Source organism: Canis lupus, chromosome 2 (genome assembly GCF_048164855.1).
Source record: "Canis lupus baileyi chromosome 2, mCanLup2.hap1, whole genome shotgun sequence".
Lineage (NCBI taxonomy): Eukaryota > Metazoa > Chordata > Mammalia > Carnivora > Canidae > Canis > Canis lupus.
In genome coordinates this window covers 13,825,091-13,840,306 of record NC_132839.1, presented here as the reverse complement: position 1 = coordinate 13,840,306, position 15,216 = coordinate 13,825,091, and the positions used below count along the sequence as shown (strand labels likewise).

General features: G+C 37.0%; 1 protein-coding gene across 6 annotated transcripts in view; it reads left to right on the top strand.

Moving 5' to 3' along the window:
• The window catches only part of LNPEP (leucyl and cystinyl aminopeptidase), a 111,603-nt gene that overhangs the window by 27,785 nt on the left and 68,602 nt on the right, over positions 1–15,216 (top strand). For all 6 annotated transcript variants that reach the window (XM_072789708.1, XM_072789688.1, XM_072789698.1 and 3 more), the window contains exons 2-4: positions 6,374–7,214; positions 11,658–11,796; positions 13,085–13,216. In XM_072789708.1, coding sequence (XP_072645809.1) covers positions 6,374–7,214; positions 11,658–11,796; positions 13,085–13,216 — 1,112 coding nt within the window. The remainder of the gene's footprint in view (positions 1–6,373; positions 7,215–11,657; positions 11,797–13,084; positions 13,217–15,216) is intronic.

The window sequence follows — 15,216 nt, the reverse complement described above, 5'->3', positions numbered from 1 at the left end:
CTACTCTTCAGATTCTGGTGAGAAAATGATGTTTCTTAAACTCATAACTTAACAGAAGCATTGTAATCAATAGACTTTCTGAGTGTGTCCCTTGAGGAGGAATGGGGTATTGTTTTATCAGATCAGGGCTATACAGAAAAATCACTGTTTTTGTTCTAAATTCTAGTTGTTTTATTTCCTTTTTAAGCTTAAATTTTTAAAAGATGAAACCTCTTTTTGATTGCAGAGGATTGCTTATTGGGGAAATAATTACCTTGTTTGATAAGTATCCATCACTTCAGAAATTTTATAGTTTCCATTTGGAAATGATCTAGAAGATATAAAAAAAGCTTGAAGCTTTTAGCTCTGTTTAAATATATCTGAGAGGCCTCAAAAGAAGCATAATTCTTTACTGTTGGTCCAATTTAAATCTAGCAAGTTGGGACGCCTGGGTAGCTCAGCAATTGAGTGTCTGCCTTCGTTCGGCCCAGGGCGTGATCCTGGAGTTCCAGGATCGAGTACCGCATCAGGTGCCCTGCATGGAGCCTTCTTCTTTTTCTGCCTGTGTCTGTGCCTCTCTCTGTGTGTCCCTCATGAATAAATAAATAGAATCTTAAAATCAAGCAAGCAAGCAAGTTGCTGTATTACCAAATTGAATATAACCATTTTGGATCTGCCCAAAAACCCTTGTTGAAATTAGGCCTATTCTTTCAAAGTTATTCTGGCTTGTTGGTTTGAAAATATACCCCATTTCATTTCATTTTCTCAGAAAATGTAATGTTAGTTTAAAGGGATTAAAATCGTGAGAAGTTTTCTTGTTTTAATTCAAGTTGCTCACTATGTTTTTTGCCATAGCTTTACTTTTGTTGTGTTTTCTAAATTCAACCCGTTAATCACTTTCTCTCTTGCCAGCACCTTCTATGCATTTTCCCCTTAACTTTTCACCACATCCTCTCTACATATTTAACCCTGAATTATCCCATCTGCTTTCTCTACTCTAAACATTTTTTGGCATTAATTTTTTCATTTTTTAATTGTGATAAAATACACATAACATGCTCTTTCTTCTTTTAGACTTGGGTTGGTAAGCACTGCTAAAGGCATTTATGGAGACTGGTAGTATGACAAAATCTGCTGGATGTACTGAACTTCTCAGCCATGCTTTGTCCTTGGGTCATCCTTCCCTGGTCCTTTGCTCCTGTACTCCATTTTTCTCTTTAAGCCACCTGTGCCTTTCCCACAACTGCCTTTGGGCAGTTAGCCTTGATTCCTCTGTTATAGAAAACATGGAGACTCTCTGCTCTTCACCTCCTCAGCTTTTCATGCTCTTATATATGCTGCTTTTCTACCTTCACTTTCTGTCTCCCAAGTTCAGAGAAGTGCCTACTTCCCAAGGTAAATCTCTCTCCTGGAGTTTGTGTGAGGTCTTCCTGCCCCTCTGGGATATTATTCCAACATTTGCTCTGTTCTATTTCTTCACCTCCACATTTTGTCATTCTTTACTTTTCCTGCATTCTTAAAGTTGTTCCCATCTTAAACGCACACAAACAAATTTAAAGAAGGACTTAACTCTTCTCTGTGCCATACTTTCTTTTAGTTTGGCCCTATGTTATGTGTTTTTTTTTTTTTTTCCCTTGACATGTAACTATGTACCTTGAAAGAATAGCCTGCAGCTCTTGCCTTCCATGTTAATTTTCCATTCTTTGGACTGTTGATGTTAGGTTCTCATTCCTACCATGCACCTGAAGTGACCTTCCTTCATAAAAGTCACTTCCTTCATGAAAACTTCCTTTGTTTTCTGGGATGCTATTGTCCTAGTTTTCCTACCTTTAGTAATGTTCCTTCTAATTCTGCCGGTCTTCCTCTGCCCACCTCTTCAGTGCTGATGCTCTCTGACTCTTACCTCTTTTCGCTTGTCTGCATGATTTTCATTTTGTATACATACCCAGGTGATTCTGAAATCTGAATCTTCCATGCAGGTGCCTGTGTTGAGTCCAGATCCACGTAACCTAATCTTCAAGCAATCCTATAAAATAGTTAGGTTTTCCACATTTATAGGTAAGGAAATTGAAGTGCAGGGTTGTCTGGTAACCCATTTGAGATCATGCAGTAAGTCCAAGAGGCAGGATTTGAACTTCTTTCTAAAGTTAGGTCTTTAACTCTGTAATAAGCTGTTAGTCAAACATCTCCACCTGGCTGTCTGACATATATTAAATAACAAATGCCATCCCCTGACTCCATTCTCATTACTCTTCTTCTTACAGCCACCACCCCCCTAAAAAAAAAAACAACAAAAAAGACAAAGAGAATTTGAAAACCTATACTCTTAATCTCAATGAATGGCATTCTTTCTTCCAGTTATCCAAGCCAGAATGTATGCTGAGAATAGATATAGATCCCTCTATCACTCCATCTTACAGACCTGCCTGGCCCAAGGGAGCATCAGTTCCTGGGTATTCTCCCTTTTTAACATGACTTGTAATCATTGCCTTCTTTTCACTTCTACTGCCATCATAGTTGAGAACTTCATATTGACCTGGATTGCCATTATAGTAACAATCCGACCCATTTCCTCCTTATTACCTGAGTGAAGAATTGAGGTTTTTTGTTTTGTTTTGTTTTTTAATTGTTAATCTGTTGCAGAAGTTTTGTAGCATTTGAAAATATAAATTACTGGAAAACAATGAAAAAAAGACATACAATCTATAAGTTCCATTTTTTAAATGATTGAATTTGATAGACATAAAATTACTGATAAACTGCTACGAAAGTTTTTAAATACTAATCATACACATGTGTCTTGTCACAGACAGCAGTTTGTAGATTGACACTGATCCACAGACAACATTGAGGAGCACCAGTTCATAGAAGGATGAAAAGAAATGTCTTCAGTTTTCTTAGATTATTACCACATGGGCTTATGTTATTTAAAACTGAAACATGTCAGCTAGGTCATTCTTTGCTTTTGGTTTATAGATAGCATATATATGTGGATTTAAGAGATTTTAGAAAGTTTCCTGTTTCTGATGGATCCCTTCTTTTATTTTTTAATTTTTTGGGTCTTTTCTTTTAATATAAATAAATCCTATTAGAGCAAGGGTAATAATCATTGTCACATTACAATTTAATGCTAAGAATCCAAAGTAAGATTTTCTAAAATAGGTTGGAAGTACAGTCTTCATAGATTACCTATAACAAGAGTGATTTCCCCAGGTTTGATACATTTAATTTGATATTGTATACATATACTCAAAGTTTATACCTCTAATGTGTAATAAATTACAGCAGAGGGGTCAATGTATTCTGTTTCTGAAAGATTAAAATTCTGCAGAGGTGTTAATCTGAATGGATGATAAATAATGAAAGTAAGGTATCTTATCTAAAGATAAGACTAAACCCTTATCAGAAGATTTGAAATAAATGAAATGCAGACAGGTGATATGGAGGTGGTCAGAGAGTAGGCTACTCCCTGGCTTTAAACAAGGCATTACTTAAAACACAGAAAAACAAAGTTCTAAAGGGATACGAATTCAAGAACAGATTACTCTAAGTAAACTGAAATTATAGTTTAGAAATTCATTAAATAAAACCATACTTTGTGGACCTCCTTGTTGTCTTCATTAGGCCTAACACAGAACAAAACACAGGGCAAATGCTAAAAGAACAGGGATCCCTGGGTGGTGCAGCAGTTTAGCCCCTGCCTTTGGCCCAGGGCGCTATCCTGGAGTCCCGGGATCGAATCCCACATCGGGCTCCCGGTGCATGGAGCCTGCTTCTCCCTCTGCCTGTGTCTCTGCCTCTCTCTCTCTCTCTCTCTCTCTCTCTGTGACTATCATAAATAAATAAATTAATTAATTAAAAAAATGCTAAAAGAACATAATTTTCCGATATGCAACAACAAAAAGTCTGAAAAGGCCTTTTCGTATTTTGAAAAAGCAAATTAAGCAATTAATCTTCAGCACTGTCCCAGGACCAAAAACTACTATAGAATTTCTAACCATTAAGAATTCAGTAAGAGTTCAAAAAAATTTTTTAAGTTCAATTACAGCAATATTTACTCTATTAAAGAAGTAAATGACCCCCAAACACAGTAAAACTATCCAAAACAAAACAAAACAAAACTTTGTCATGAGAAGTAGAGGCAGGATCAGATGTTTAAGAGATTAAGTTCCTAAAGCAGGATATTGTAATCACTCTTCTTCCATTTGTAGGTCATTCACAGGAGGTGGGAAGATGGCAGCTTGCTAAACCCACACCTAGAATGTGATCAAAAGTTTTACGCAAAGAAAACTTATAGGGCAGCCCGGGTGGCTCAGCAGTTTAGCGCCGCCTTCAGCCCAGGGCGTCATCCTGGAGACCCGGGATCGAGTCCCATGTCGGGCTCCCTGCGTGGAGCCTGCTTCTTCCTCTGCCTGTCTCTCTCTCTCTCTGTCTCTTTCTCTCTCTCTCTCATTGTCTTTCATGAATAAATAAATAAAATCTTATTAAAAAAACTAAACAAAGAAAACTTGTAAAGTAGCATGGCTTGTGTGGAAGTTCAGGTTAGAGAGGAGGTAGGAAAAGATAACCTTGTTGGGGTCTCTGTGCTCCCCAAAGCAGAAAGAGGTGACATGCAGTAAAAAGAAAATTTGTTTTTTAAATGTAATAAATAAAAAGGAAAACAAGAAAATAACATTTCCTAATTAGCATTGTAGCAAGTTAACCTGGGTTATGGAATAACAAGTGTTCACCTGGTAGTCTGGGATGGAAGGGAGAAATGATGACATTGCAGGCAGGGGGAACAGGGAAGATAGGCATGTGGAGGATAGCTTGAAAGAGCAGTGTGTCTTGTTCTCAGAAGAGTCAGCAGTTTGAGGTGGCCAAAGCACACCCAGGAATGGGGTGTCTAACGCTGGCTGAGATCTGACCATAGAAAAGGCTGAGACCAGTGCTTCTCAAGCTTATGTGTATGTAAATCACCTAAGGATTTGTTAAAATTCAAATTAGGGAAATGAACTTGAGAGCCCGCTCTCAAGCTGCAATGTGATGCCTGTGCTCTGGTCCACAGAGCACGCTGTAGCAAGACTAAGTTTTGTTCTGCTGATGATAAAATAATACTCTTAGCAACTTCATTGCCAAGTACAAAAGAAATAATTTAGTTATTCTTATTCTTAATGAATTAGTTGAGTAGAGGGTTGCAGTGTATTATGGAAATAATCTAAAATTTGGAATTAGATTTTTAGACCTGGGCTTCAGTATCAGGTTTGTGTCAAAACTGCTCTTTTATGAAGCTAAATTCACCCATTTCTCTTTTTTGTTTCCTAATGCCTAAAATAGTTATACTTGGCATTTATAGAATTGTTGTGAGGGTTAGAAATGATAATGTATGAAGTACCTTGAGGAAGGTTAATGGAGGTTTTAATTACCACATTTTTTACATCCTTTAAAAGCTGAAATTCTGCTAGTCTTAAATAAAGAAGACAGGATCCTTGAGTGATCTTATCTTAGAAATTATTGATCTGTGTGCAATTTATTTACCCTTTTTGTTTTCTCAGGAATTTTTGGCAAGTAGGAGAATATTGTTCTTTGTAGCTTATGAAACCTGCCACTACTACCCTAACACACGATCCACTTATACTCATGGTATACAGAATGGTTGTTACAGAGGGAGGAATATGTTGTGTTTCTGAATGCTCTGGAAGCATGAAATAATAGGTTGGATTGCAGTGGTATCTGGTTTTTATAGTTCTTTTATTTTTAAGTGATTTCTTGATTATGGAAATTTTCTATAAAATTTGCCACTTTCAGTTTGCTGTAGAATAGGAACATCTCTGTTTTGGAAATAAAAAATAGCCCAGCCTGTTGCTTAGCTATCATTCAAGCCTATAAATGGACATACCAGTATGTGTTCCTCCCTTGGGAGAACCGGACTCAGCAGAGACCCACAAGTACTTCAGAAGCAGGTGTGAAGCCTTTTAGACAGGAATTCTGGTGGTTCTGGTGACCAGACCCTGCAAGGGGGACATAGACTCTGGATGGGCACACCTGTGATCCGTGAGGACAGGCACAGCAGTTCTAAACCCGGGCCCTCTAAAGCTCAAGACAAGGACCCAGGCTGTTGGGCAACAGTATATTAAGGAAATTAGTGTCTAGTCTCGGCTGTCTCTTTTTCGATACTAGCTCGTTTGTTTAGCTTTTTTGTTTCATGACTGTGGTAAACTTGTATTTTACGCTTGAGTTTTCTTAATGGATGACACAAGAAAATTATAAGCACCTTATTTAATTCAGTAGCTCTAAGATGGAAATAAGTCTTAGTGACAAATTTCTTAAGATTCAATGTGGTTTTGCTAGTAGGCATTTTATGATGAGATTTTCTTTTCTAACTCTGTACCTGTCCTTATGTTTTGGTGTATAGATTTGCTTCAGCTCCCCAGGAATATGATTGAAAACAGCATGTTTGAGGAAGAACCAGATGTGGTAGATTTAGCCAAAGAGCCCTGTTTACATCCGCTAGAGCCTGATGAGGTGGAGTATGAGCCCCGGGGTTCAAGATTGCTGGTGCGGGGTCTTGGCGAGCATGAGATGGATGAGGACGAAGAGGATTATGAGTCGTCTGCGAAACTGCTGGGCATGTCCTTCATGAACAGAAGCTCAGGCCTTCGGAACAGTGCAACCGGCTATAGGCCGAGCCCAGATGGGCCTTGCTCTGTACCCTCTGCCAGGACCATGGGGGTTTGTGTTTTCCTCATTGTGGTTGCCGTTTCTATAATAATGGTGATTTATCTTCTGCCCAGATGTACCTTTACCAAAGAAGGCTGCCATAAAAGAAACCAATCCATGGGAGTAATTCAGCCACTTGCAACAAATGGAAAGTTGTTTCCCTGGGCACAAGTCAGGCTTCCCACCACCATTATGCCACTACGCTATGAACTTAATCTACATCCAAACCTAACCTCGATGACATGCAGGGGTTCTGTGACAATTTCACTTCAGGCTCTTCAGGCCACATGGAATATCATTCTTCACAGTACAGGCCATAATATTTCAAGAGTGACCTTTATGTCAGCAGTTTCAAGTCAAGAAAAACAAGTTGAGATCTTGGAATACCCATTTCACGAACAAATTGCCATCGTTGCCCCCGAGGCCCTTCTTGAAGGACACAATTATAGCTTGAAGATAGAGTATTCGGCGAATATATCTAGTTCTTACTATGGGTTTTATGGAATCTCCTACACAGATGAAAGTAATGAGAAAAAGTATGTAGCCTTCTTAAATGATTCTATTTCTTTGCTCTGTGATGACTTACATAATATGGATTCCTTTGCCCACACTGGAGACATTAGCTGGATTTTTTCTTTCAACTTAGAAGGTTATATGCAAAATAGTAGGTGATTTGGAAGAAGATACTATTTCTGTCTTAGTCAAAGCCTTGAGCATCTATCATGCTCATATATATCATATATCATATGTCATGGTGGGACTTAGGCATGCCAATGGAAGGAAATGGGTAAAGATTATATCAGTTATATTCTCTAACACAAAATCTTAAGTTATTTTGAGCTTTTTGTATCTTAGATGAATATAGTTTTCAGTCACCTTACAAGATCTCCATGGGATGTAAAGAAGAGTATGGATTATTTTTTAAGACCTATTTTTCTAATGTGCAGAGCTTTTAGGAAGTGCTTAGTGGGATGGAGAAAGGGGACAGAAAGAACTGTTGTATACCTAATGTATGTCATTTTTAGTGTCCTTAATATTTGCTATTCATGAAAAAGTCACTCTGTTTTGGATTTCTGATGGAATTTAAAAAAAAAATCTAGGAGAGACTGAATTTGGTTTAAAAAAAGGTGATTCACAACATAAAAGTGTTCAGCTCCCTATTTAGACTATGTATTTTTCACTTTAACCTTAGCATTCATAGTATCTAGTTTCAGTTTCTGGAAAGATGCAGTGCACACTGTATACAGGTTACAGGTTATTCTTAAGTAGCAATAATGTCATTTCTCTTATGTATATGAAATCCTTATGACATCTGTTTAATTTGATTGGCACATACACTCATATTACTTTGTAAGCCCATTTGTGAATTGCTGATGCTGGCCATTTGGCAAATGTGTGTTGGTGTACTGAGAAAATAGATGAATATTTTAAATCTATCTTAAGGAAATGGTTTGATCCTTCTTAAATGGAGAAAGACAAAGCAAGATTTATACACCTATTCAGATAAGTAATTTTTCTCTTTGCCTTTATTTAAGAAAAAAGTGGCATGCTGGCTCTTGCATGAGATCTGATGTTAAAAGCAAATTTATAATTTTGAGATGTGGCCGTGGGCACTGCCAGAGGTGAACGTGACCCAGGACAGGCTCACACCCATTTCCTTTGTGGGTCTGTGTTTCTTTCCCTTTTACTTTCATGCTAATCTAAAACTAGAACTTTACCTTTTCAAATGTCACTATTAACAAAATAAAACTGCACTGTAATGCAGTAAACAGGATCCAAAAAAAAAAAAAAAAAAGCAAATTTATTATTATAATGGCAGCTCATGGCTTCTTGGCTTTATTTCTCCCTTTATAATCTTCATTATCTCTAAGAATTATAGGAGGTATCTCTATAATTATAGGAATTATAAAAACAGTGCAAACAAACCTTAAAAACAAATCCAGTAGTCATCTCTTCCAATTAGATTATTGCCCTTGGAGTCCCTTGGGCCTACTACTATATAATGGAAGGAATAAATATATGGCAGATAACAGTGATTTTGGGTATGGTCACTTGTTGACTCTTGCCATGGGCTACCTCGAGTTGTGGAAAATGCTAAAAAAATAGAGAAGACAACTTCTTAAAAATAAGAAATAGAATATTGTTTAAAAAGTGTTTTTAAATCTATTAAAACAAAGTAATATGTGAAATTCTGCTGTTACAAAGCGTATATAAATCTGTTAACCTACCTGCTTCAGTAAAATGAATGCCCCTCATGATTGTATAGCTTAAGGGAAGATAAAAGTTGAGAAGGTTATTTATACCTTTCAAGGTATGGGAAAACTATAATTCAAAGCAATTTTGGGGGTCTCTCTCCAACATTTAATTTTGCATAGTTTTATTAGAGAAAGTTTTTGTATCCCCCCTCTGAAGTATAATAACTATATATACAAGTAGATAACATAATTAAGGGATGTGTTCCTTAATGATGGGAAAATCAGAGTATATGTGAATGTCAAACATGTATTTGTGGTAAGGGAATCTTACCTATGTCATCTAAGATGTAGAGCTGGTCAGTGAACCTGGAGTTCAGTCTGAAGGTGTTGATGATATACTTCAGGTTATAGATAATAACTGATACTAGAAGAACTAGTAAACAAATTTAGGATGGGGATCTTTTTTTTCTTTGTCTTTCAGTTTCCTAGTCCCTTTTTCTTGAACTCTTCAAGTATCTTCTTAACTGGTCTCCGGGCCTCAAATCTTGCCACTGCTTTCTCTTTCTCTTGCTGCCATTCTTCCTCACTGTTGCCAGACTCCTATTTCTAGATGTACACATCTAACCATGGTGGTCTTTGGTTTAAGATCCTTCAGTACTTCCTCTTTTCTAACAGGATTTAGTTCAAGATTCTTCCAGATTGGGCCCTTGTTTGTTTCACATCCCTCATCTGCCATAACAAACTTCATGTGCACTTTGCTGAATTCCAGTGATAATAATACGCATTTACTGAGAACTGAAGTGTTAGAAACTCTTCCAGGCATTTTATATGTCTAATCTTTTGTTTTGTCAAACCCATTAAAAGGTGGATATTAATATTTTATTCATTTTACGGGTAATGAAGCAGAGGCACATAAAGTAAATCTAACATCTTACGGCTAGCAGGTAGCACAGGGGGACTTCAAAGGTCACTTTAACTTGGGACGCCATTCTTGACCACTATGATCTACTGCCTTCTTAGTTCACACCACTTTTTCATTTACCCATTGTTACTCTCAGTGGTTAGAATTCTCTTACGTGACCCCCAGCTAATTCATGATTGTCTCCTGCGCTATTGGCAGTAGTTCTCAAATTCCAGGTAGTATTTCTGAAAGCAAAGGAAGTCACTAATGAAAGAATAAGCTTCCGGATGTTCAGCATAGATAAGATAAATTATAAGTATCTTCAAGCAGCAGCCTTCTCAAAGAGACTTTTATGTAAGATAGTTATTATTGAATCCCTTTGAATAAAAATTTAAGATTTCCTTTGTCTTAGAACATTATGGTCCAATTTTATATAATAAAGTGTTGGTCTAAGTAGACTATATGCATATTATGGATATCATTAAACTTTAATCCCCTGGTCTCTTGTGGCCTTCTTCCATAATTTTCTGTTAAGAATTTGAAGAATTGAATTTGAAAGTGGAGTGAAGAAATTGAGTATTAACAATTTGAAAGTGGAGTGAAGAAATTGAGTATTAACAACATATGTTTAAATTGTGTCTGTATGTTGATTGCTAACTTTTGTGCCATTTACTCAATAGAAACAATTACTTGGGCAAATCCTTATCAGGACAAAAGCACAATTTTAAGTGTGAATAAAGAGGACTGTCTTGCATGTATAATAAGCATCTGTGTTGGACTTTGTGACACACAAGTAGTTTTTATTTTGAATAGTCTTATTTGATTCTAAAAAAAAAACCCTGAATGTTTGGCAGAGGATCCTACCTCAGTCCTAATTTAATAAATAAAGAAACTGAGGTGTGTGTTACTGATTTGCCAGTCACATGGCTGGTAAAGTGCAGGGTTGGGGTCTTCTTCCAAATCACACTCTTTTCTGTGTATCTTTTAAAAGTGGAAACTAAGCCTTGAACAAGCAAGGACTTCCTGTCCAGAGGGGTGATTGTATACGTGCCATATTGACTAGTACCTGAACTATGCACAATAGGGCCACACTTGCTCTGATTATTCTAGGCTATCTTTGGATGATTTCCAAAATGGAGATCTGTTTTGTTGCTCTGCTTTACTTGAAAATCTGATTTTCTCCTCTTTTTCTTTTTATGCTTTTCTCCCAACTTTTAATTGAGGACTCTCATAGGGGTTCAAATTTCATGTGTTGTTGCTGTGCTGTAGGAGAGGGAGGACATTTTTTTCTTTTTTTTTGAAGATGGTAAAGGAAACCATCATACTACAGAGCACCTAGTTTTTTTAGTCTTCACAGAAGTGAAGTAATAAATTTAAGATTTGGTGTTGTGAAGCCAGAGACTGTACAGGTGGCCATTAATGACCACCCTTCATACTGACCTTCATCTGAAACCTTTTTAAGACCTTAATGGCTACCTTTGTGGCTTCATCTCCAGCCATTGTGGACGGCCACCTCCAGTCCCTGAGTATCCATTGCTCTGTCTTTCCTTGTGCTTCCCACTCTTTTTATAGTGTACCTTCTACCCTTCTCTGCCTTTTCAAATAACCCTCATTTTTAAAGACTGTCTTCAAATGTTATTACCAGTTTCCATACAGTGTCTTAACTGCTAGTCAGAATTTGTTTCCTACCCTTTGTTTCCACTGCTTTATTGTCAATATTAATGACATGGTTCGCAGCCTGACAGGTATGCCTCTCCCAGTTGATTACAGATCTTTTAGTGACTGGGATTGTACCAGGTTTATCTTAGTATCCCAGGTACTTGGCAAGATACCTTCAATAGCAGGTGTTCAATAACTGTTGGATGAATTTGCATTTGTTTTAGGTACTTTGCAGCAACTCAGTTTGAACCCCTGGCAGCAAGATCTGCTTTTCCTTGTTTTGATGAACCAGGATTTAAAGCCACATTTATCATCAGGATCATAAGGGATGAGCAATATACTGCTTTATCAAATATGCCTAAGGTACTGTTCTGTTCCTTAATGTAAAATCTTTGAGTGGATCTCTTTCTTTTTTATGAATACTTGAATTCCTCTTTGTGATACTGTTGAGAATGATTAGAATCATATACATTCTTATTCTTTCTTAAAATGCTTAAAACTTAAATATATGTTGGAATTAATTGAGAAGTCATCCCAAGGAGCAGTTGAAGAAAGAGAAAGACCTGCTGGATGTGGAATGCATGGGCAGGAAATGTGAAGTATGTACTTTATACTAAAGTTGTACAAATAATAATACTATATGAACTAGTATTAAAGATCATGGTGGTATTTTCTGAGACATGGTGAATTTGCTATTCTAAATAGTGATACGTGTTAGTGTTGAATCATGATTGATTTTAGTGTTTATTGGTTATTGAAAAATCTATATTGTAACATGAAAGTTTTACAAGAACATGAACCTCTTTCTTGGATGTAAATTCTGTGTGGGAGGCAGTGGGGATAAAACCAAGCAGAATTGCTTTTATGCTAAACAGAACCTAGGGTTTTGTTTTTTTTCCTGACACATGAGTCGCCATGTAGAACTGATAGGAGCCTCTCAGAACCCATGTGGTTAATAAAGAGGACCACCCACGTCTAACGGACTATGGAGTCAACCTTTGTTGGTAGGAGGGGTTGTGATCTGTCCTTAAACAGGGACATCACTTCAGTACTTCCACTCCTAGCCATACTCTTCACCCTTAATCTTCTTTTAAAAGAGGTGCCTCCTTGCCTAATATCCAAAAACATCTTAATTAATCATCAGAAAATTTTACAGGTTTGCCTGCATTCTCTCATCTTGTGTCTACCTCATACTTCTGTAGAGACTTACCACCTTTGATCCCACTAAACTTTCTCAAGGTCATCAACGTGGCATCTTAAAAAGCTGTTTCAGATCTGTCAGAGGGATACCCCACTATAGCTCCTTCTGTATTGGTAGCAGTAGAGTGGAGTAGTCCTGCATCATAAGGAAGGATTTTGGTGATATTTTAAAGGGGAGAAACAGAACCATGATATTTACTATTTCTAAGTTACATTTATTTAAAATGGATCTTTTGAAACTAAAAATTCCTTTAAGATTTTCACGATGACGGATGATAGAACAGATTGAGAATAAGGGCCATGCTCTATTTAGACTAGAGTCATGCTCTTGTCCTGAGAGATGTGCCAGCATCTTCGCTACTTGTTTCCTATTTGAATTTTCAATTTCTTAGTTTGTTTCTGTCATTTATTCCCATAGTTAACCTAGTTATCCTTTCCCCTTTGCTTGTAGAATTCATCAGTCATCATGGAAGATGGACTTGTTCAGGATGAGTTTTCTGAGAGTGTGAAAATGAGCACTTACCTGGTTGCATTCATTGTTGGGGAGATGAAGAACCTGAGTCAGGATGTAAATGGAACCCTGGTATGTTGTAGTAGTTGTCTTGAAAACCTGTTTCACAGGAGGTTAAGAGCAATTCTTTAATGACTTTTGATAACTGCTTTATGAAGGAAAATGAGCTTTTAGATCACAACTTTGACATCTTATGCTAGAAATGTTACTTTTTATTTAGCTTTATTTACTTTTTCTTAATTAAATACCCAAAAGTCAATAATCTTCAAGTTCCCTTTAATTTTACTTCTATAAGAGAATTCCAGTAAGATAGTATATGTATAACAAAGCTTCTATAACTGGGCTCTACAATATGGTGATCACTGGCTTTATGTAGTTTTTTACATTTAAATTAATTAAAATTAGATGACAGCATCGTGGCTGAATAAGGTGTCCCTCATTCATGTCCTTTTACCACAGCAACAGTAATTTGACATCTGTTCATGGACAAAAATGCCTTTCTGGAAACTATGGGATCCAACACCATATGCCAAAGAACTTGGGAGGAATCCTGCCCACCCATGCATCAGGTGGTAGCCATACAGACCACACTTCTGGCTGTGGACACTATAGTGGCTTGTGAAACAGCTCTAGCCCACTTAGCCATGGTGTAGGAGCACCTGAAAAATACTGTCTTAGACAGTAATACCTGGACAAAATAGCCTTTGTGGAAGTCCACATTTCTAGCCAAAAAGTTCTGTAGTCTGTTTGAAAAAGAAAAGAAATGCAAGTTTGGATGCACTGGTGAGAGCAGTTAGTAAAGACAGGAGGAAGTGTCTGCTGCTTCAGATGTGAAGACAGTAATACAGAACGTCAAGAAACATGAAAAATCAAGAAAACCTGATGCCAGAGGCTCACAAGAATATTTGAGTAATTGATCCCAAAGACATGGAGATCTGTAATTTATCCAATAAAGAATTCAAAAAAGTAGCTCTTGTAAGGAAACTTAATGAGCTACAAGAAAACAAAAAAAGACAATTCAGTGGAATCGAGAAACAGTACATAATGCGAAGTTTAACAGATACAGAAATGAAAAAACTAAACAAATTTAGGGCTGCAAAAGTTAATGAATGGAATGAAAAGAGGGAAATAGAGAACATCTACAGCAGAACAGATGAAGCAGAACAAAGAATTTGTGACTTGGAAGACAGCAAAGTTGAGGGGCACCTGGGTGGCTCAGTTGGTTAAGTATGTAACTCAATTTCAGCACAGGTCATGATCTCAGGGTCCTGGGATGGAGCTCTATGATGGGTTCCCCATGGGCAGGAAGCCTGCTCGAGGATTCTCCCTCTCTCTCTGCCCCTTGCCCCCATTTGTGTGCTCCCCTTCCAAATAAATAAATCTTAAAAAAAAAAAAAAAAAAAGATAGGAAAGTTGATATTATCCAGACAGAGAACAAGTAAAAATGGAAGAAAAGAGTGAAGAAAGCCTATATGATCTATAGGATACCATCAGAGAAACAATTTGTAAATTACTGGAGTTCCAGAAGGAGAACAGAGGGAAGAGGAACAGAAGGTTTATTCAAAGAAGTAATGGCTGACAGCTCTCCAAATGTTGGGAGAAATTTGGATAATCAAGTTCATGAAATTTACAGGTTACCAAACAAACAGCTTAAAGAGACACATGATAGTAAAACTCAAAAATCAAAAACAATCTTAAAAGCCGGAAAAGAAAAGAAGCTTGTATCTTACAAGGGGTAAGTCTGTCAGTGGGCTTCTATGCAGAGATCTTAACAACCAGAAGAGAGTCAGATGATTCAAAATGCTGAAAGAAAAAACTGCCAGTCATAATACTCTTGTCTGACAAAGTTTACCTACAGTAAAAAAGGAAAACAGTCTTTTGACTTATCAAGACAAAAGCTGAGGAGTCCTCCACCACTAGACTTCCTTTAAAAAGTGCTAAAAGGAGTGCTTCCAGCTGAAATAAAAGCATACTAATTTTGTGTATTTTTATATGTTGTGTATTTTTATAAAATACACAACACATTGGTAATGATAAGTATATAGCCAAATTCAGAATACTATAATATGGCA